General features: G+C 30.4%; 1 protein-coding gene across 1 annotated transcript; it reads right to left on the bottom strand.

Moving 5' to 3' along the window:
• Nucleotides 1–2,908: 2,908 nt before the first annotated feature.
• On the bottom strand, nucleotides 2,909–7,642 carry LOC119668434 (protein YIPF1). The gene is made up of 3 exons (XM_038077932.1): nucleotides 7,149–7,642; nucleotides 6,889–7,089; nucleotides 2,909–3,173 (listed from the first exon to the last, which is right to left on the bottom strand). Exons 1-3 carry the CDS (start codon nucleotides 7,557–7,559, stop codon nucleotides 3,096–3,098), a joined length of 690 nt encoding a protein of 229 aa, XP_037933860.1. The 5' UTR covers nucleotides 7,560–7,642; the 3' UTR covers nucleotides 2,909–3,095.
• Between the last annotated feature and the right edge of the window lie 14,479 nt (nucleotides 7,643–22,121).

The following is a 22,121-nucleotide window of genomic DNA, read 5'->3' as shown; positions in this document are numbered from 1 at the left end:
AAAATTAAGAATGAAATTACTGCTATCTTAGAAAACGGAGGCCTGAAGCCAGAAAAATGACATTTCGTTGATGATAGCACAGTGAAAGACCTTAATCCCGATGAAGGCGCACTTACTAGTACCGTAGGTATTAAGTGGCAACAAGTACAAAATATCGTGCTATTTACATTTAATACTAAATCAAATCCTATTGTTATTACGAAGCCAGTAATTTTATCAACAGCATCGTCTCTCTTCGATCCATTAGGTTTATTAGCACCATCGATAATACTGGCAAAAGTTATTCTACAAGAGCTGTAGCTATTAAAACTTAATTGGGATAAAACCGTTCCACAGAATTTGCATTTAGCATGGAATAACTTTCTTCGTAGCATGATTTTGAACTTTAAACTTTAGAGTGGCTCCCACAAAGCAAAAATCGTTACCGAAATTAGAACTGTGTGCTGCTTTGCTGTTAGCCAAATTATATGACAATGTCATGCTTTGAAGGTCAAATATGTCTCTGGACTGACTCACAAATTGTGTTGCGCGGGTTAAAGCAACACTCTTCAACATTATCGACCTTCGTAGGTAATTGTGTATCAGAAATCCAGGATTACACGACAATGTTCGTGGAGACATGTACCTTCAAAGACTAACCCAGCTGACATTGTATCTCGAGGCACAATAACTGAGTGGGTAAATTCAAATTGGTATACTGGACCATCCTTTTTGTATACCAATCAGGAATTTTGAACACCCAATAAATGCGACGGATTTTGATGTAAATAAAGTTAATAGGGAAAAACGCAAAGCCATCTTTATTCTCGAAAAAAGTAACAATTACCTTCTTCAGGCTATATCTAAGTTCAGTTCGTTTTTAAAAATACTTTGAGTAGTTGCATACATAAAGCTGTTTTGATTAAAAACTTATAAAATCAATATAATTAAAACAAGTGCAGATTTTCTTTCTCCTCAATATTTAGACATGGCATTACATTTCATAGTTTGGACAATATAGCAAGAATAATTTAAAGCTGACATCCAAAATCTTCATAAAAATAAATCAGTAAGCCATGCCCTTAAGTGTCTTTACCCGTTCTTGGAAAATACTTCAGGTTACTTACTTCTAAATGTTGGAGATCAATTGAAATTATGTAATATCACCGAAGGGCAGAAGTATCCGATACTGCTACCCAAAGCGTGCTTTTTGCAGAATTATATGTAAGACATTTGCACCCTACAAATTACCACGCTGGAGCAAAGACGTTGATCGCACTGATCCGTTTGAAATTCTGGATAATCAATGCTAGAGATATAGCACGACATGTAGTCAAGTCTTGTATTCATTGCGTTCGTTATAAACCTAAGCTGCTGCATCAAATCATGGGAAGTCTTCCGGTTCCAGTTAGACGTTCTAACCCCAAGTCGACCCTTCGCGGGGACAGCAGTCCATTTTTGTGGTCCAATTTCAATCTACCTCCATATTCGTGGAAGAGCTCTTAGCAAAACTTATATAGCCATTTTCGTTTGCCTGTTAACTAAAGCTGTGCACATTGAAGCTGTATCAGACCTATCTACAGATGCGTTTATTGCTACGCATATCCCCACAACGTTGGCAAATGAAAGAGTAGTAAACTGCATTCGCAGTAGTGACAAACAAGTTCGCGTAGCTGATGTGAAGACTTCCGATGGATTGATACATCGCTCTGTCACTAAATTAGCCTTACTTCCATTATCGCAAAATTAATTGAAATCCTTTCAAGGTGGCCGGGATGTTGGATCGCCCATTATGTTCGAGGTTTTTAATTTTTATTACTTGAGAGAAAGCTTATGATTATTGAGAAATTATTAAGTGTAAACTTTCTTACTGTTCTTTTGTACAATATAAATTATATCACAATGCATTCAACTCTACTTTCGAACGGTCGTTGTTTTTTTTTTTTGGTTGGTTCTTTACATTTTTTATATTCGTTGTTTATCACATAAACGCTTGTGACATATTTTGCAAATCAAGCAATTCCACAAATATATTTTCTTTTATTTGAATTCCTGATCCTTTATGACATATTTTGTTAAACAAGAAATTTCATAAATATATTTTTATTTGAATTTTTGCTCCTTTATATTTACATATTTTGTTAATCAAGAAATTTCACAAATATATTGTTATTCGTATTTTTAGACATTTATAATGACAAATTTTTGTTTACCAAGAAGTTTTCACAAATAATTTTTTTTAGTTGATTCGCAACTCACCAATAGAGAAAAACACTCCCTGAAGTAACAACCAAAAATCCTCCGGGCAGTCAAACAACAAAACTTTGGCGGGCAGTCAAAACTGTGCTGTTACTAGTTGTAACTTTGTACATTCCGAAATGATTTTGTACAGCTTGGCAGTATTATTTTTTATTCTTATCTTTTCCGTTTAGACCATCTAAAGCTTTCGCCTCATTTCGGTTTGTTTTTAATAATCAAAACAAAGCAAAAAAAGGCAAAAGCCTAAAATCATTTTTCTTTTTGGCGTTTACACATTTGCAAAACACATTTAAATTAAAAAAGTAATTAAATTACATATTCAATTATTAAGTCAAAATTTTAAAACAAAAAAAAAGAAATAAATAATTGTAGAGTTCAAGCTTTTACATAAATAAAATAAGCTTTTTATAAGAGTACAAAATAAGAGAGTAGAGTTCGAATTATAATTAAGTTAGCTTGAAAGCTTGTAAGTTAAAATGAAATTAATAAAACCTAGTCTTAATCGAAACTTAAACGTGAACATTACATTGGCGACGAGGAAAATGTGTTATAAAAATTATTAAAAAATATTAAAAAATTATATGAACTAAAATAAAATTATTATTTAAAAAAAAAAAAAATTAAAATTATCATATAAAAATTATATGAAAAACATTTTAACTCGTGCAAATTAAATTACGCAAAAATTATTATAAAAAAAAAATTTTTGGAAAATATGGCACAAAAAAAAAGTGTGTGTTTCACAAGTATGACCACGTCAGGTGAGCGGGAGTTCAGACCGCAGGTGGACAGTTGGTGCGACTGGGTGGAGATTCTAGACTCCCATTTTATTAAAATGGCTTGTCAGGACGACAAGATCAAGCGTTCGATCCTTTTAAAAAACATTGGAATGTACTCTTATGGACTGCTGCGGGACATCTGTGATCCGGATATGCCTGCAACCAAAACGTATGATCAATTTTGTACACTTTTGGGAAGTCACTTTTTAAAGCCGGTGATTATTTTTCGCGAGCGAAAAAGGTTTTTTGATGCTGTTCGTGAAAAAGGACGAACGATTACAGAGTGGTTTGCACATTTAAAAAAATTGACAAGAAATTGCAAATCGGGGCACTATTAAATTCGTTTGTTCTGAACAAATTCGTTACTGCTTTAGACGGTAGAACATTCTAAAGATTGTGCGAAGAAGACGAGACATTAACAATTGAACGGGCATTAAAAGTTGCAATAATTACGGAAGCAAAAAATGAAGCTTTCAAACAGCAACAAACCCATGATGTGGAGGTTAATGCCCTTTTTAAAAGAAACTTGCATTTCAAGGGCACTAACAGTGCGAGTATGAATAAAGCTTGCTTGCATAGGATGAATGCAAACAGAGGCAGCAGCAGCAGCGGCAACGGCAATAAAAAGCAACGGAAGAGCTATAAACATTATGGGTGGAGAAACCATGCAAGCAGTAGTTGCAAATTTAAAAATTGCAAATGCAATAATTGTGGACGTGTGGGTCATTTGCCCAGTATTTGTTTAAAAAAAAAACAATAAGTATTGTGCATAATAATGAGTGCAACAATTTTTCTAATTTAGTAAATAATTCTGATATTAATGATTTTTCTATTTTTAGTGTAGATGATAAGTGTCATCCAAAGTCACCACCTCCTTTCGTCATTGATGCAGAAGTAAACGGTGTTAAGCTCGCATTTGTGCTAGATTCTGAAGCAGCTTGTTCATTACCATCGAAAGGCGATTTCAATAAACATTTTGGAAGAGTTAAGCTGCAGAAGTGCAACGATCAGTTCGTCACATACAGTGATGATATTCTGGGGATTTCAGGTGAATTAGTGATACGCTTAGCCGCCCTGTTTTTGTAGGGATTTTATGTCACTTTTTGGGATGCAAATAAGCATATTGAGTCAGTTAAATGATAGAGTAGCGCGTCTAAAAAGTACATTTTCTACCGTTTCTGCTGTAGGGTTAGGAACGTATAATGTGCATAAGGTTAAGCTAAGTCTTAAAGAAGATGCAAAACCTGTTTTTTGCAAACCTAGGCCGGTGCCATTGGCCTGGTGTAAAGAAATCGAAAAGCAGATTCAGGATTTGGTAAAAAAGGGTGTTTTAAAATTAATAGAGGATTCAGATTGGGGTACGCCGTTAGTACTAGTGTTAAAGGCTAATGGTGAATAGAGTATTTGTGGCGACTATAAGTCGACCATCAATAAGTACTTGCTGGATGTGAGGTATCCGTTACCTAGGATCGAAGAAATATTTGCTTCTCTTAAAGGGCAGTTCTTCACCAAACTTGATTTGTCAAATGCGTACAATCAGCTTGAATTGGTAGAAGAGTCCCAATGGTTATGTGCATGGAGCACACATTTAGGTATTTTTAAGGTAACCAGATTACCATTTGGTGTTAAGCCTACCGCGGCCATTTTTCAGAAAACTATTGAAAACGTATTGCGTGGTACACCTAATGTTGTTAATTACCTGGACGATAATTTTATATCAGGAGATACTATTGAGGAGCATAGTAACTCCATTGAAAAAGTTTTAAAAAGGTTAGAGAACGTGGGATTATGTTTAAACGCTAATAAGTGTGTTTTCTATCAGAAAACAATTTCCTATTTAGGTTTTGATATTGATAAAAATGGTTTGTCAAAAAACCAAGATAGGATTTCAGCAGTCGTTAATGCTCCAATACCGACCAATTTGTCAGAAGTTCGTGCATTTATTGAATTAGTTAATTACTATTCCATATTTATTCCTAAGTTTGCTGAAATTATGGAGCCGTTATATGCATTGTTAAGAAAGGGTGTTAAATTTAGGTGGGCAAAATCGTGTCACTATGCCTATGAACATCTTAAAAAGGAAATGACATCCGATAGGTTTCTAGCTTCTTTTGATCCCAGTAAACCTATTATTTTACAAACGGATGCGTTAAATGCCGCTATAGCCGGGACCTTGTCCCACAGTTTTTCTAATGGTACAATTAAGCCGCTTGCTTTCATACCTCGAGCACTTTCGATAGCTGAGCGGAATTATAGTGCTATTCAAAAAGAAGCACTAGCCATAGTGTTTGCAGTAACTAAACTGCGACTCTATCTGCTTGGTAATAAGTTTGTTTTGCAAACTGATCATAAGCCGCTTTTATCAACTTTTGATGAAAATAAGGGACTGCCAGTGATGGCAGCAGCTCGTATTTAGCGATGGGCTTTGACATTGTCTGAATTTGATTATACCATCGAGTATGTAAAAGGGTCAGAAAATTTCACAGACAATATTTAGCGTATACCTCAAGCTATGCCTCCTTCTGTAGATACAGATGAAAATAGTTATATAAATTTTATAACAAAAAATAATGAACTAAATTTAGATTTTAAGGTAATTGCGAAAGAAACTGCTCGCGACTCCTGTTTAGCGAAAGTTAAAGCCGCTATTAAAAATGGTAAGTTGCATTTATTAAAAGATAAAATATTTTCGCCTTTTCAAACCAAAAGTTAAGAGCTTTCAATTGAGTGCGGATGTATATTATGGGGTTTTAGAAGCGTAATACCTCATACATTGAAGAACCGTATTTTAAAAGAGTTACATGCATCTCATTTAGACATTGTAAAGACAAAGGCTTCGGCTAGGTCCTATGTTTGGTAGCCTAATATAAATAAGGATATAGAAAGCTTATAGATACCTATATTCCTTGTAAAAAGGTTCAGCCTAGTCCAAAGAAAAGCCCATTAATTCCGTGGGAAATGCCTAGCTCAGTATGGTCGCGCATTCATATTGATTTTGCCGGACCAGTGAGGAATGTTTACTTCTTCGTTGTAGTCGACGCATACTCCAAATGGGTAGAAATTTAAAAAACCAAACATATAACAGCAGCGTTCACGGTGGAGAAATTAGAGGAGTTATTTTGTAGATATGGTTTAGTGGATGCCATAGTAAGCGATAATGGAACCCAATTTACAGTATGGCAATTCCAACAATTTTTAAAAGATAATGGCATCAAACAGATTCTCACACCTCCAGGGTTTCCAGCTACAGCTACATTGTACAACAGAAGAATCAGCCGTCGCTACTACAGGGGAGGATGTGACTAAGGATGTAAATGTAGATAGTGGTTATAATGTAAATGTAGATTAGTTATAAGGAATAAATTATGGATATAATTTAATTTATACCGAGTAATAATTTGTTATTAAATATTTCATAATTATAATTATATAATTTTTAAAGTGAATTAAAATGAATTTCAATTATGTTTCATATATTTTTATATGTTTATATTTTACATTTTTATTTATGTATATCGTGTTCAATTATTATAGATGTATAATTATAATCTTAGGAGGAGAGCACAAAATAAGAGAGTAGAGTTCGAATTATAATTAAGTTAGCTTGTAAGTTAAAATGAAATAAATAAAAACTAGTCTTAATCGAAACTTAAACGTAAACATTACAATAATATGAATGAACGACGGACGGAATAACAAAAAAAATAAATGGTTCAACAACGTGAGGGCCTGTGGACACCAGACTAGGGTAACTACATATAATACAATTCGTTTTAATAATCATTGTTTTTTAGGCCTACACAGCAATGCTACCTCGTCTTTTACGACATTTGCATAATGAAACATTTTATTGATACAAATCAGTACTTACATTTTCTGTTTGAAGACCTTTTTCTACTGGTTTAAGGCCATATTTAAAAATCGCCCACAATGTTGCTGGAACTAAGTTTGCATAAAGAAATATACATGATGCTGCATAAGAAACTAAATGGAAGTTGTAATGCCATTGGAAATTGTCATTAATATGTTGTAAATAAGACGCAATATTTCCACTAATGCCAATTGAAAATATCTGTATAAAAACAATTTCGAAACATTTTTCATTTTGTTTAAACTTAATTTGATTAATACCAGTGTAACCGCAATCCAAAATGGTCCATACATGTCTGGATTTCGTCCTATGTTCGAACGTAGATAGGTAATATCAGCTCTCTGTGGAATGATTGAGTTAACAATTCGCTCTAACACCATATACATATCAACATTAAAAAACTGTTGATAGCATTCTATTGAGAGAAAAGACAGCTTTTCACTACTACAATTTCTGTCTTCTATGAGTACATCTGCGTTATTATTCATATTAACGACAACCTCCATGTCATACCTAAGATCTGAAAGTTGATTATCGCGTGCACAATTATTTTCCGCCCCAAGTGAAAATGTTGGCGAATTTATATTGATTTCTACCGGTAGTGGACTGATATTTGGAGAATCAGAGAAATCTTTAAACTGTAGCAAATCGTTCATACTATTTAACTGCATTTCAACGCGCTGTGTAATACCTTCTAGCTGATTATATATTGCATTCGGACAAAAAATCCATATTTAATCAGCTGATATTTTATGAAGAGAAGATCTTATAAAGAACGGACACTTTTATTTTTTTAAATAAATAGAGAATTTGGAACGAGAAGCATTTTTTATAACACATTTTGTCACACCTATTAATTAGACATGCCTAAATAACTTTAATGTCAATTTTACGCTCTTTATATGTTGCTGTGTAATAATTACTTTGTATTATTACCTGAAATATTTTTCTTTTAGAGTAGTGTATATTAGAGTGTATTTTTTGACACGAATACTCTAATAGAACACGTATCGCTAAAAAATTAACATTAAAGCAAAAACAAAATTTGTAATATAAAGCCCACTTTCCTGGGGGTCTATTCCTCAACTGTGCAAACTGAAGCTGCGTTTCAGTAAACAATGATCTGGATATTCTTTGCTGAAACGGTACGGATCACATGTGAAAGTATTTGGCAACGCATCAACTCAGTTGTTTGCATTTGTTTTGATGTTTTGTTTTGATTTTTGTGAATAATTTTGGTGCTAAAAAAAATAATTTAAAAAATTTTAAGTACAAAAAATAAAAAAGAAACAAATGGAAAATTTGTTTAACTTTATAAATTATTAAATGTAAGTTTTTGTTTATTTTTTACTATTGAATTTAATTTAAATTTTGTAGTAAAAAAATGTATACAAAAAGCAAAGACTATTTCTTTGAATTTGTGTGTCCATTCAACACTAAACAACGCTTCTTCGTATTTAACTACTATTGAACGCCCTTTCCTCTCTATTTCCTCTTAACCCAAAAGAAACCAAATTTTGTAAATATAGAAACAAAAAATTGTACTTCGCTGATTGCCCTTTCGTCTTGATGCAGCAAAACTATGGAAGCATAAGTTCGCAAAACAGAAAATTGTGAACATATAAATCACACAAGCACCCAAACTAGAAATATGAATAGAAAATATAACAACAATTTCTATACTATATCACATACCTTTTCAAATGCACATTCAACAACTCTTTCGTGTGTTTATAACACTTAAGATCATTGTGTTATACACCGCTTTTGTTTGTCTCTTAATTGTTCTACAATTCAAAGCTGATTGTGCTTTTAGCTGATCTGTGTATTATTTGTCTGTGGCAAGAGGTTGTTTAATTTATCTGCCGACGAGGAAAAAAAAGAAATTTTCGATTACTTTAAGAAAAGCAAAAAGAACAGAAATTTTTAGCTAAAAATATTTAAATCCGAATGATAAACACTCGTTTTCATTTTTGGAAAAATTGTCACTATTAAACAAAATATCCATACATATGTGAATGGTTTATGTGAAGTTAGATTTTATAATGGTTTTTATAATAATAAAAAATACTGATAAAAGTGTTTCTAATAAATTAAAGGATACAAAATACTTATAGGTAATTATACATTTATTAAAACAAAGGAATAATTGTCTGGAAAGGTGTGAAAAACAGAGCTTATAAAACTATGGTTAGTAAATTTTTTTAATAAACACAAAAAAGGCAAAAATTCACAAATTTATAAAAAAAAGAATCGATAACTAATTTTTTATGACATAGAAAATATGTATAAAAAAAAAATGTAGTTAAAAAAAAACAAAAACAAAAAAATATCACACCAAAATCAGAAGATTTTTAATAATAACTAAAAAAGTATACCAATAAAATCTACACTTGAAACGTATAAAAAAGTGCAATTAAATCATGCAAGAAAAGGGAATGGTAAATTGACAATATTATAAAAAAAAATATAACAAAACCATTACAGTGAGCAAATTAAATCACAACTAATATAAAAACACTAACAATAATATTAGCAGACTTACTAACGAAAACTGAAATAAATAAAGTAACTAATATTTGAATAAAGTATTAGTGTTGCTGTTAAGCTAGACTTACTTTGTATAGGGACAAAGAAGCTTTATTAAATTTTTTAGACTTGTGAAAAGTAAAGAACAATATGTTAAAATATAATATTGTTCAGCTTTTCCTAACCGCAATAAGCGGATTTGTAGAATAACATAGCATAGCTTCTTTGTAAAAAGCACCAGAATGGTCGCTTTACATATAGTAAGTAAAACAATATGCAGTACAATATGTCTCTACAAAAAGAGTAGCTTTGAAAAGAAATAAAGAATAAGGCAAACCCAAAAAGTTAAACTTTCAATTCGTTGAACTTGTGTTTCCAAAAATAAAGCTGTAGTTTATAAGCTCGTTCTAATTTAAAGCACGGCAAGTGCTTTGGTTGTTGTCACTAATTAAATAAAAAATAAGTGACAATAAAACCTGGAACTTGAGCATTGAAAGTTTGTGCAGCCTTGGCTTCTTGTGGATAAACACGATTAGTCATCGCTTCTAATTTGACAGGCACGAGTTCTAAGCCTGGCACTTGCAGTCCAAACAAATTATATACGGACTATAAACTAATTAAATAAAATTCGATTATTCCCAAAGACCACTGATGAAGAGTACTTGGCAATACTCGAAACAGCGTTGTATGGTCAGCCAAATTTCAATAAAATTAAAAAAAAAAAAAAAAATAAATTTTTGTGTTTGTCCTTTATTTCTTTCTTTGTTATTCGAAAACCCTTCTAAAGTAACTAATATTAAAATTAAATTTAATTCAAATGTATTGAAATTAATATTATGTATTATTAACAAAGTTCAAAAATGTATTTAAACTGAAATAAAAATTAATATTAAAGTAATGAAGTAAAAAAAAAACCAACACAGAGAAGCAGAAAACGATTGTTAAATTGAATATTTAATGTTCAATAACTTGTTTGTTATTGAATCACGTCGAGGTCACCAAAAATGTTCAATAACTCGTTTGGTATTGAAACTGAATCGACACTTGAATCGATTCAGTGTTGCTTATGATTAGGAATCTGGCACTTGAACCAGTTCCTATTGCGAATCCTGAGTTTGGCACTTGAACCAACTTCAGGTGACCTGCTTCTTGGATAATAATCTTATTTAGTGTGGTGAGTAACTAGGCACTTTAACCTATTTGCTTTGAGTCTTAATCGGCACTTGAAAACAAATTAAAATTCCAATGAATTCTAGAATTGAATTACATTTTATTACTAAAAATTTGGGTTTTTATACAAATTTGGCAAGGTGTTGTTACATACAATTCCCACGATAATGCCCTATACCTTAAGCTGCATTAAAGTAGCGATTAGATATCGCTCAACTTAGTCGTGGGAACGGTCACAGTTCTCTTGGAAAATGTATACATTTACGAATAACAAATAAGGAATATTACTTGCGTAATTTCCTTAGACACCTGGTATATGCTTATAAACTTATTTTCTTTTAACCTTGAACTTAGTCCATATACTATCTTGCTTTACAAACATAATTATTATTTTAATAATTATAATACTGACCTTGTACAAACGAATTTTCATTTCTCATAATGTTCTGTATTAAAATATTGCACATGCCAAATGCATGACTTATCTGCAGTTTCATATGACGAGCAAAGTGTGCTCGTGTGATATACAAATGTTGTTGTTGTTTTTGATAAATGTTGATATCCTAACCAAAGAAGATAAAGAAAAGAAACTGAGAGGAAATTTTGAATAATGGTGCCTCTTTGTGTAATATCGCAAAGAAGATCTCTCTTACTTATTTACCATACCAGAATTGTCAAATATTAAAAACGGTGTGGCTTATAACTTAAATATTTACTACATTTGTGGTTGCATATTAGCATGTAGCCATTTCTTCTAATTAGAAGAAATAGTATAAATTATTGTTCTTGGAAAAAATAATTTTTTAAAATTCAAAAAAAGTTTGGTATATTATAATACAATTTTTGCTTGTGCATCAAATTTTTTCAATATAGAGAATCGTAAAAATGTATATACTGTTTACTACTACATATTTTTTGTAGTTTTAAGCAATCCTTTCAGTAAGGTGAAATGTTTTTTGTATATGAAATTCAAGAAATTCTTAACTAGTTAATAACAACATTGTAAACAATAAGGATCAATTTCATCGCATAGTGTTAGAAGAAATATTAAATATATAAGCATTTTCCGCACCACCTAAGAGGTATGCTTGCTGGCGCGTTACCGAGTTTTAGGTGTTCGGTTCCCCAATAGGCCTATCCAACAAAATGTTTTATTTAACAAATATACATTTTTATGTGAATACAATTTAGAATAACTTAATATATACAAAATAATATTACTATTTTAAAAATATTTAATATCAAACCAAAAATAATAAGGAACTATTAAATTAAAGATAAATTATAAATAAATTTAATAAATTATAAAATTAAAACTAAAATGTTTTTTGTTTAAGCAAAAAATCACTTAAAGAGTATGAACACTTTTGTGCTGTTTATAAGTGTTGAAAGCATAATTGTTTATGTTTAAAATTCGACACTTTATTATCTCGATTGAAATATTTTAAAATGAAGTAAATTCTTACTTTAATGAAAAAAGATAAAAGAGTTTCAATTTTGCAATTAGAGCAACATATATAGGGATGAACGTTTTTTAATTTATTAAATAAATGTTGCGCTAAACCTAATTTATAGCAATTGCTATCGAACTGATCCGAAAATTGTGATTCTAATTTTTCAATATATGTAGTAAAAGGAGGAGGTGGTTGAACTAAATGGCAATTTTGGAATTGCTTTTCTATGATGAAAATATTGGTTACTGAAAGGTCACTAATATGTGGAAAAGTCGACAGACAATTATGATTCGTTTGCATTTTTAAAAAAAGCCATCCACATATATAAGAAAAAGCATTACGATTTAAAAATATTTTAAGGTCTACATCTATATTAAAATGGCAATTATTAAGAAATGCGTTCTGAGCTTTATTTTGGTCTACATCTTGCCAGGAAGTATCTAAAACAAGTTTATCTGCGCATGAAGTTGACAGGAAAGGGTCTTCTAAGTTTGTTGGTGACGAAGTGGATGGCAAGTTAATATTAGGGCAGTCAAAGTCAGGGAAATATTCGCAATTACCGTTAACAATGTTAACATATTGCAATCCCCATTTTTTTTGAAAGAGGCACGAAAACATATAAGGTGTTATTCTTGTGCAATTACCACCTCCTCTTCTAATTTCACCAAAAAAATGTTCTAACCGATCTTGGCAAAGTTTTCTGGTCAATAAAACTTGAAAACCTTTTGTGGAAAGAAATTGCCACATTACCAAGAGGCTATTTATATTAAGAAGCCAGCCATTAATAAAAGAAAATGTAGGCTTAATATTTTTGCCACCACTATCTTCAATTTTCAGAGACTTAAGTAAATTTTGTGCATTTTTAAGAAATTGAATTTGCTCTACTGAGCCACAGAAACCTGCTTTGAAATTAAGTCCTGTAATGTTGCTAGAATTAAATATATCAAAAAGGTTATTGAAAAATTGAATGAAATCTATAGTATTGTTAAATGTTATAGCATTATCTATTAAATGGCCTGAACTATGTATAGTTTTCATACCTGAAGCAACAGTGTTGCTGAAAATTTGTGCTGCAAAACGAACATTCATTTTTTGAAACGAATTGGGTCTAATATGTGCGTTTGTCAGTTTAGGCGCACATTTAAAACTATTTTTTGAATCGATACTGTAGAATAAAACAATATCTTCCCAAGAGACTTTTATGCTTTTAAAATATAAACAATTTTTGCTATTTTGTAAGCAGTTTCGTGTGCTTTTTAGCAAGTGAGGAGAATCATGAAAGAAATAAATTTTACCACCGTTCACCTCAAAAAATGGATTGTCTTCGCTAATTCCTAAGCTTTTGGCTAAACTAATAAAATTTTTTGCTTGGTCACAAACAAAATGGCATGGATTTAATCCTATACTTTGAAGTTGCTTAATTACTTCAATAAGATATCTCTTTATAACTTCCGCTTTACAACTACCACTAGTAAAGAAGTAAGCAAAAGGCTGTGACCATTTATCTCCACCAATTCCTTGAACTAAAAAGGTAAAAACACTACTTGCAATTTTGGAACTGCGATTCTCGTCACCGTAATCTTCAAGGCCAACATTTTATCGTTGTGCCTATCATATTGCAGGTGACTTTTTAGATACATTTCGTCACAGGAAATTGAAACATACTTTTGAGCGTATATGAAGTTCCGACTATGAAATTCGAAGGACTTTAGGCTACTATTTATGCAGCCTGGAGATTTGGGCTACTTTGAAACAAACTCTAAGAGTTCGCCCTGTTGGCCAATTAAAAGAAGTTCTTAAATGTCTATAGGCTATCGGAGACAGAAAAAACACCCCTAATGCGAGAGTTTTTAAAATCTTATCATACCTATAGCCGTTTACCGGCCTATCGCTATTCTTTAAACAATTTCTAACAGAAATTTGAAGATTTTGGGGGAGCATACTACAAAATTCCTCTAAATTATCCCCCTCTGGCACTTCATTGATCCTGGTAAATGTCTTACCAGCTGAAAGTTGTCGAAGCAACTCATTATTTGAGGCCTTAAGCTTTTCAATCTCTAAATTTTGTTTTGAAATAAGTTTATCCCTAACACCTAAATCTAAACAAATCTTTTTTAGTTTATTATTTAGTTCTTGATTTTCTTCCACCAGTTTTCTTTTCCTAGGAGACAACTCAGAAGACGAACTATTTCTTTGGGTCTCTATGTTACCTATTGGAATTGCCTCTTCAACCTTTCCTACCCTTTCTACTATTATGTCATTGGTGGTGGGTGGAGATAAGATATTTGAAATTATGTTGTTTGGTATAATTGAATTATGAAGACAATCTATTTTTTTCAATGAAACATGTATGTTATTCTTATCACCATCCACTACTTTAAGTAATTTCTTGCTAAAACTAATTGCTAAATTTTGGTCAGGCATTGCTTCCCGGATTAAATTTTTCGTGTAACGCATTTTTGCAGAAAAGTGCCTATCACAGGCATAAAATATCCGGTTTATGGAGTCTGTAACTCCTAACAGAGCCTTCCACTCGTCTCTATAATAAAAATCATAAAACGACCATTACTTAAAATTTGTATGAAAACATGCAACACAGTTTGGAGAACTATTAAGGAACATTTAATACAAAGATAATAGTTACGAAAAACACAGATCACATTGACTAAATCGCAGACTTTGTTCAAGCAACAACAAAATCTGCAGCAATATTATAAAGTGGAATGCAACTGGACGTCCAAGGTCTTTTCTCTGTATGATTTGAAGAAAAAAACAAACAAAAAAAATCGCAAATTGTACAATATATTTTTAAAACATATAATTTTTTACACTTTTGTTTTGTTAAAATATAATTAACATAAATTTAAATATCTATATATAATAACAACACTCAACCAAAGTATAATTAATAATATTAATTTCACTTCAGGATTTTTCCTTTTTTATAATTATTAGTATATCATGGAAAAAATAATTTTCTAATCACTTTCAAAGTACTAAATTATAAATAAAAGCACAACATAACATAATTCGTAGTTTATTATATACACTAATTAGGCACACATCTAAGTTTCTAATGTGTTAATACATTTATATACCATATTTACTTTATTCTATTCTACAACAATAAATTGTGTTATTTTTAATTAATAATATACCTTCGATAATCCTTTGGAAAAATATAGAGATGTTTGAAATTTAAACATCCAAGTACGCACTTCCGTTTCATCTGTAAATAAATTTTAATTAACTAATAATTCGTATATTTTTCTGGAATAATTACTTTTTTTTAATGCTTTTATAATTGAAAAGAAATTCCGCCTTATTTTTCTTTCAGTAATGTGGTATTTGTGCACTTAATTGCAACTTTGGCGCATTTTCTCGTAACGGATTTTTAATGTCAAAAAACCAAAACAAACAACGAAATTTCTTAGAAACCTCTCTTACTTTAGCAAATGTCGTGGTGAGTAGGGACCGGGTGGGCAAAGTAGCAGGCTCCGGGTGGGGAAAATATTCACGCGCCATTATGTAGCATTAGGCTTTTTGTTATTGTACTGCGTGATATTTTCACCTCATTACACAAAATTTTTGAATATTTTTTGAATAATCCAGAAAAATTTATACACAATTTTTCGAGTAACTCTCAGTTTCTTTTCTTTATCTTCTTTGTCCTAACCCACCGTTCAAGGTTAAGACATCAAGTCATTCACATTATGAGAATAAAATTTCGCTTTGACAACAAACAAAAATAATAGAATAAAATAAATAATTTGTAATTATGTTAAATACTATAATTGAATACATCTAATTAACTTAAAATGCAAGATTTGTACATTTTATGCTGATCATTATTATGTCCAAATTGGACATTTAATTTAACAAAAAAGAAAAAAAAGTTGATTGATTTGATTATAGAAAAGTATAAATTAAACATTAAACTTAACTTCAATGTTAATAGAGATTTAGTTAACAATTTTTTTTTCTTTTTCTAAATATAAAATCAAGTGTTACCAACGCAATAAGTGAACTAATAACATAATAAGTGAATATAATAACCTGAGCCTAGATAGCAACGACGCTGAGGAGACCAAGCCGGAATTGGAACACGAAATTTTTCTAAGTTTATTAATTTGTCAAAATTAGCCAAATTTAAGCTTTTTCACCAAGTTTGAAATATGGTTTAGATAGAAAATTCAATTATCTTTTAGTTGATATATACCTCATAACTGTATGTTGCGTAATAGCTGAGATATTCAAAAAATAAAAAAATCAAATTTTTTGAAAAAATGACTTTTTTTACTTAAAAAATAATTAAAAAACAACCACAATCGGCCCCGACATGCACGAATATTCATCTGAAGGGTAATAAAACAAGCTTTCAATTAAAGTAAAAACCAGAAAAATCGTACATACAGATTTTGCGCAAAATCGAATTAAAGTTCTATATCAAAACTGCTTAAATATCATCCAAATCAAAAAAGTAAAAATGCAGAATGTTCAAAAACACATCACAAAACACAATTTTAAAACTAATTTAAATTTAAAACTAATATCTAATTGAGATATTTTAATTTTATCATAAAAAATTGATAAAAAATAATATTTTTTTAGCTTACTTTACTGTAATCATTACATCCGCGCGTGCAAAAACGGCCCCGCAATGGAATTAATTTTTCTTCAAAATGAATAAAATTATCTTTCCAAAAACCTTAAAATCATAAAAATCGTACAAACAGTTTTTCCACAATTATTTTTTAAAAACTGTTCATTTTTTACTCAAAATCCAATTAATTGAAAAAAACCTCCACGCCATTTAAATTTCAAGTATCAATAAGATGTTTGTATTTTTTTACGCAAGTATTGCGAATAAATGAATTACTGAATATTTGAATAGAAAAAGCGACTATCATATCTAAAAATATTAATTAAAAAATAACTATAATATAGATCCAATTGCACGCGAAAACCTTTAAAGATAATGAAACACACTTTCAATTGCAACATAAATCAGAAAGATTGATTTTGTCTTCACCCCAGGAAATTTAATCAAACATGAAAATTATTATTTCTTTTAAAACACTTGTTTTTAAAAAAGTAAAGATGAGAAATGTTAAGATATACAATATAATGCATAATTGTAAAATATCAACAAAATATTTCAATTATATCATATATTATATATATTAATCGAATAAGATATATAATATTGTATATCAATCGTTTTAGAAAAAATTCTAGTTTCTTATTTTGATAATATCTTTGATGCAGCAAGCTTAATAAAAATTCGACGTTAGCTTTTCTTTTACAGTACTATGGACTTACCAATAACTCTGCAACTGTACATTATGTTTTTCAGTGCCATTTTAATTTTTCAGCGAATTTAATTTAAGATGGTATGCCATCTATTAACCAACTTTGCACAGAATTTTTGAATAATTAATAAAATTAAACTAATTTCGATTTTTTTCAAATAATTGTGCTTATTGTATTGAAAGTTATTTATATATTTACTGTTTTCTGACTTCTGGGATATGCTTTTTATAAGAAAAATGTCGTTTTTAAAGGAAAATTAATTTCTGAACTTTGACACTCAATAACTTTTAAGTTAATCGAGCAATCTATAAATATGAAGACATTAAATGAAAGTTTGAAGTGTCCTTCAAACCGATTAAGCAAATTTGCAGAAAAATGGTACCTCTGCTTTCAAAGATATAATTAATTTTGTTAAGCGACCTATTTTTACAAAATTTTATTTTCCTTATTTTGAAGAAAATTTTCTCTATATTATGTAAAAAGCGATTATATTTAGAACAACAAACATATTTTTTATTGTTATATGCTTTTTAGTTCATAATTTTTGGTTAAATAACAAAGTTTTAATTAAATAATGTTTGAAAATGACATCTCTATCTTTATCGGAGCACTGCTTCTAAGTTAATCAAACAATCTATACAATCTACAACATATGCATTATATGAAAGGTAATTTTATCCTCTTTTGAATGAGCCATAACAGAAAAAAATGGTACCTCCGGTACGTCATTTACACATAAAAGTTGAATGTAGATAGTAAATTAATTCAATTTTCTACTTAATAATGCCTTTTGCTGCATTAAATTTAATAAAATAATAAATTTTTCCTTAATTAAACTATACTGCATTTTTCATGCGGCGAAAAATGTTCCAATTCCATATTGGACTTATCGTCGACGCTATCTTCACGCACATAAAAATTTTTTGCTTTTTACAAAAATGAAGGTATTAATTTAATTTTATTTTTATTTGAATAAGTTTTTAATATGTAATTTGTTTTTAACAATAATTTGTAGCACTGATGAAGTTCTAAAAAACAGAACGAAATATATGTATGCTGAAAATTTTTAAATAAAAGCTTTTTAATTTGGTTTGTCTGCTAGCCGATAAAAAATTTTATTTCTAAATAAAATGATATCATATGATAAAAATACAAACACAACATCTAAAAAGACACCAGAACAATATTCTCGATTTTCAAAAGCACTTCTTATTTCGTTAGTCTGTTCACTTGTTCGATAGTACCATGTTTTCGACGAAATCCAAATTGATGGCTTGGGATCAAGTCTCTTTCTTGGAGGAAAGGCATAAGTTTTGCAAGGAACACTTTCTCAAATAATTTTGACAGACAGGGCAGCAAATTTATAGGTCTATATGATGCGGCTAGTGTTGTATCCTTTCCGGGCTTTTGAACCATTATAATTAATGCTTTTTTCCATTCCGTCAGGATATGTACAAATTTTATTATGGCGTTAAAAATCTTTGTAATGAATGAGATTGCTACGAAGGGCAGATTTTTTAACATAATTGGAGTTATAGAATCGTGTCCAGGTGCTTTTTTACAGACAAGTTTTTCTTTGATGGTTACCTTGATATCGTTTGCGGAGATTTGTAAGTTGATAATATTATTGTTAATATGTTGAGCTGGTAAATTCAAATTATTAGAAGGATTTGGTTTAAAAATTTCACTCAGATGATTAGCAAATACATTAGCTTTTTCTTCGTCACTGCGAGCCCATTCACCGCTGGGTTTCTTAAGGGAGGTACTACTTCAGCAGGTGTTTTTATAGTTTAATGAGCCTTCCAGAGTGATGTTTTATTAGCCATGTTTGGGGACAGCTTCTTAATATATTCGTATTGTTTGTTTCTTTGTTTCTCTTGCAATAGCGCTCTTTAGTCGATTTACGACTTCTTTTAATTTAGATTTGTTTTCGGCTAGAAGTCTTTCGATTTTGCTGTTGCTAAAATGCTGCTTTCTTACCTGAGAAGGCGAGTTTTGTGGTGTAGAAATTTCGGCAGCTGAGGAGGGAATCATGTAGAATACTTCTACTGCATCATCTACTTGGTATTTGGTTTTAATTTTGTAATTGGTATGAAATGAACGTGAGTACTTATGTATTTCTTAAATTTCAGCCAGTTGGTGTTTTGAGTTGTAAGTCTTTGTGGACCATGAATTAGTTGGGGTTCTTTATGAACTATTACGAAGATTGGAGAGTGATCCGATAATAATTCATAACTTGTGTACACCGAAATGGAGTCACGACGAATACCCTTTATTACAGCGAATTCAATAAGATCTGAGATTTTGTTGTTGTTTGATGGCCAATACGTAGGATGCCCGGGCGATGCGACATCTAGTTTGTTGTTCTTGTTTGTTATCACGTTGAAGAGTTTTTGGCTGCAGCAATGAATTTTTCTCCCAAAGTTTTAAAGAATTCAAGGTACTGTATTGCGTTTAGTATAAAGCGAGGGTGGCAATACACTGCTGATAGGGTAAGATTGTAAGTAAAGAAATTTTGAAAGAAATTTTCAGCACATGAGCTCACAAAATAGTGTTTCAATCTTCTACGGACTAAAATTCCCGTACCTCCATGTGCTTTGCCGTCAGGATGATTTGTTTTGTAAAATATATAGTTTGGTGTAAAAAGGTAGTTTTTATTAGTTAAGTGAGTTTCAGAAATGAACATCACATCAATTTCATTTTGGTTTAAAAAATTCAAAATTTCTAATTTATGTTGGCTTATGCCATTTGCATTTCATGCACATATTTTTATGCTAACCATTACCTGGCTAAAATCGCTGACATCAATTGCAATTGAATTTGTATTATTTGGTTGAACATAGTTTGCATGATTTGCATGAACTGTGAAAACATCATTTCAAAATTACTGCTTGGAGCTTGTTGTATTAGAGTTTGTTGAACTGGAACTTGTTGTTCCTGCTGGGCATTTAACTTTAATATATTTGCAGAAGAATCATTGGAGACAGCAGTGTTTGTTGAGAACATATTATTTTTGCGGTCTCGGAGGGCTTGTATTTTGTAGAGTAGACTTTGTTTAAGATGTTGATAGACTTGACACCCTCTGTAATTTGCGGTATGATTACCATTGCAGTTACTACATTTTACTACCTTTTTGCCTTTATTATCTTCTTTATCACATTCTGAAGTAGGGTGAAGTTCACCACACACAACACAATAAAAATAAAAAACATGCAAATACAAAAAAATTTATCGATTGGATAAGAGTGGAAATTCAAAAAAAGAACGAATAAGTTCTTTTTTAATCACAAGGTATGTGTAGAAAATTATTTATTTATATAGAAAATTATTTATTAATGTTGATGAGGTTGGTTTCAAATCGTTTTTAATTTATAATAATTATATATAAATCCTTTTGAAGTGAAATTTTAGTGAAATCAAATATCGAACTCTAGTTGATTTGTGTGCATAATATAATTTATCGAAAAATATATGCTACGCAAATAGAATACCAGCTAAACATTTTACGAGTACGACTGCTTTCTTCTGCACTCCATATCCGCAACTGACCATTTGTATGTAAACCAGTTTGAGTGTATATTTGACTGTTTACATATGTATACTATCATTTTTATCACCTTTACAAATGTTTCTAAAAAAAATTATGGATCTTTTCAATATTGGTCAACAACAGCTTTAAATACGTTTTCTTCGACCTTACAACCATTTACTATTACTTTTATTAACTCTGGCTATATTTTACAATTATCAGCAACTAAAAAAAAATTTATAGATATACACTGAGTATCACAATATAATCAAAAAGAACTTTTTACAAAGTTTACACTTTTTGCAATATTTTTTACAGGTAGTGCAGCATTACCTTTAATAATAAAATTACTATATTTGCATTCGCCTACAACATTTACATATGTTTTAATTGCAGCATAATGTTCTTGAAGTAACAATTTTCACTTTTATTTGAACTTACATATAATTATGAATAAACGATGTGTACTCCCGCACTAAATGAAAAATCTGTACCTAAAGAGTCCATTAGACAGCCATTGTTTTCTCTTGTCATTTTCACATTAAATTTTTTGACAATTTTTTAAACACGCATCAGAAAAAACAACAAATAAACTAGAAAACATAATCATACATGCATTTCAACGTTGTTTTCGCTTTCATCCTTTTATGGGCATATAACTTATTACAACACACAAACTCATCTATTCTGGTTATGTTTTTGTCTTCTTATATATAAAAACGAATCGCAAAATGTGTTGTTAGCGCATAACTCAACAACGTCTGGACGAATTTGGATAATAAAATAAAATGTCCAGTTTGCGTGCGCCACACTAAGACGAGATTTTTCGTCGGTTCAGTTGCGACCTGACCACGCTAGTAAGCGAAACTAGAAGAGTATAAAAGTAGAAGAATATGCAATTAATTTAAATATTTAATATAGTATAACAAAAATTAACAAGAATTAGAAGAATATGTAATTAATTTAAATATTTATTATAGTATTAAAAAATTTAACAAGAATAAACATTTTTATAATTAACAAAAATATACATGTAATTAATTTATATATAAAAACGAATCCCAAAATGTGTTTGTAAGCGCATAACTAAACAACAATGGGCCAATTTGGTCAATTCTTTTTTTAAATGTTCGTTGAAGTCCAAGGATGGTTTTTACGGCGAGAAAAAAGTCGAATTATTGCTATTCATAAAATTCATATTAAAATACAAACACTCACTCTTGTCTAAGCAACATCAT

This window comes from Teleopsis dalmanni, chromosome 1 (assembly GCF_002237135.1).
Source record: "Teleopsis dalmanni isolate 2A chromosome 1, ASM223713v2, whole genome shotgun sequence".
Classification (NCBI taxonomy): domain Eukaryota; kingdom Metazoa; phylum Arthropoda; class Insecta; order Diptera; family Diopsidae; genus Teleopsis; species Teleopsis dalmanni.
This window is presented reverse-complemented; position numbering and strand designations above follow the sequence as displayed.

Bases quoted from the DNA above. Each gene is read 5' to 3' on its own strand.
- LOC119668434 (XM_038077932.1), bottom strand. From the start codon at position 7,559: ATGCAGTTAAATAGTATGAACGATTTGCTACAGTTTAAAGATTTCTCT. The intron at 7,090-7,148 runs GTATTAATCAAA...GTTTTTATACAG, and splicing joins TTTGGATTGCGGTTACACTG to ATATTTTCAATTGGCATTAG. The intron at 3,174-6,888 runs GTAAGTACTGAT...TTTTGGTTGCAG, and splicing joins AAGGTCTTCAAACAGAAAAT to GCATATCCGGATCACAGATG.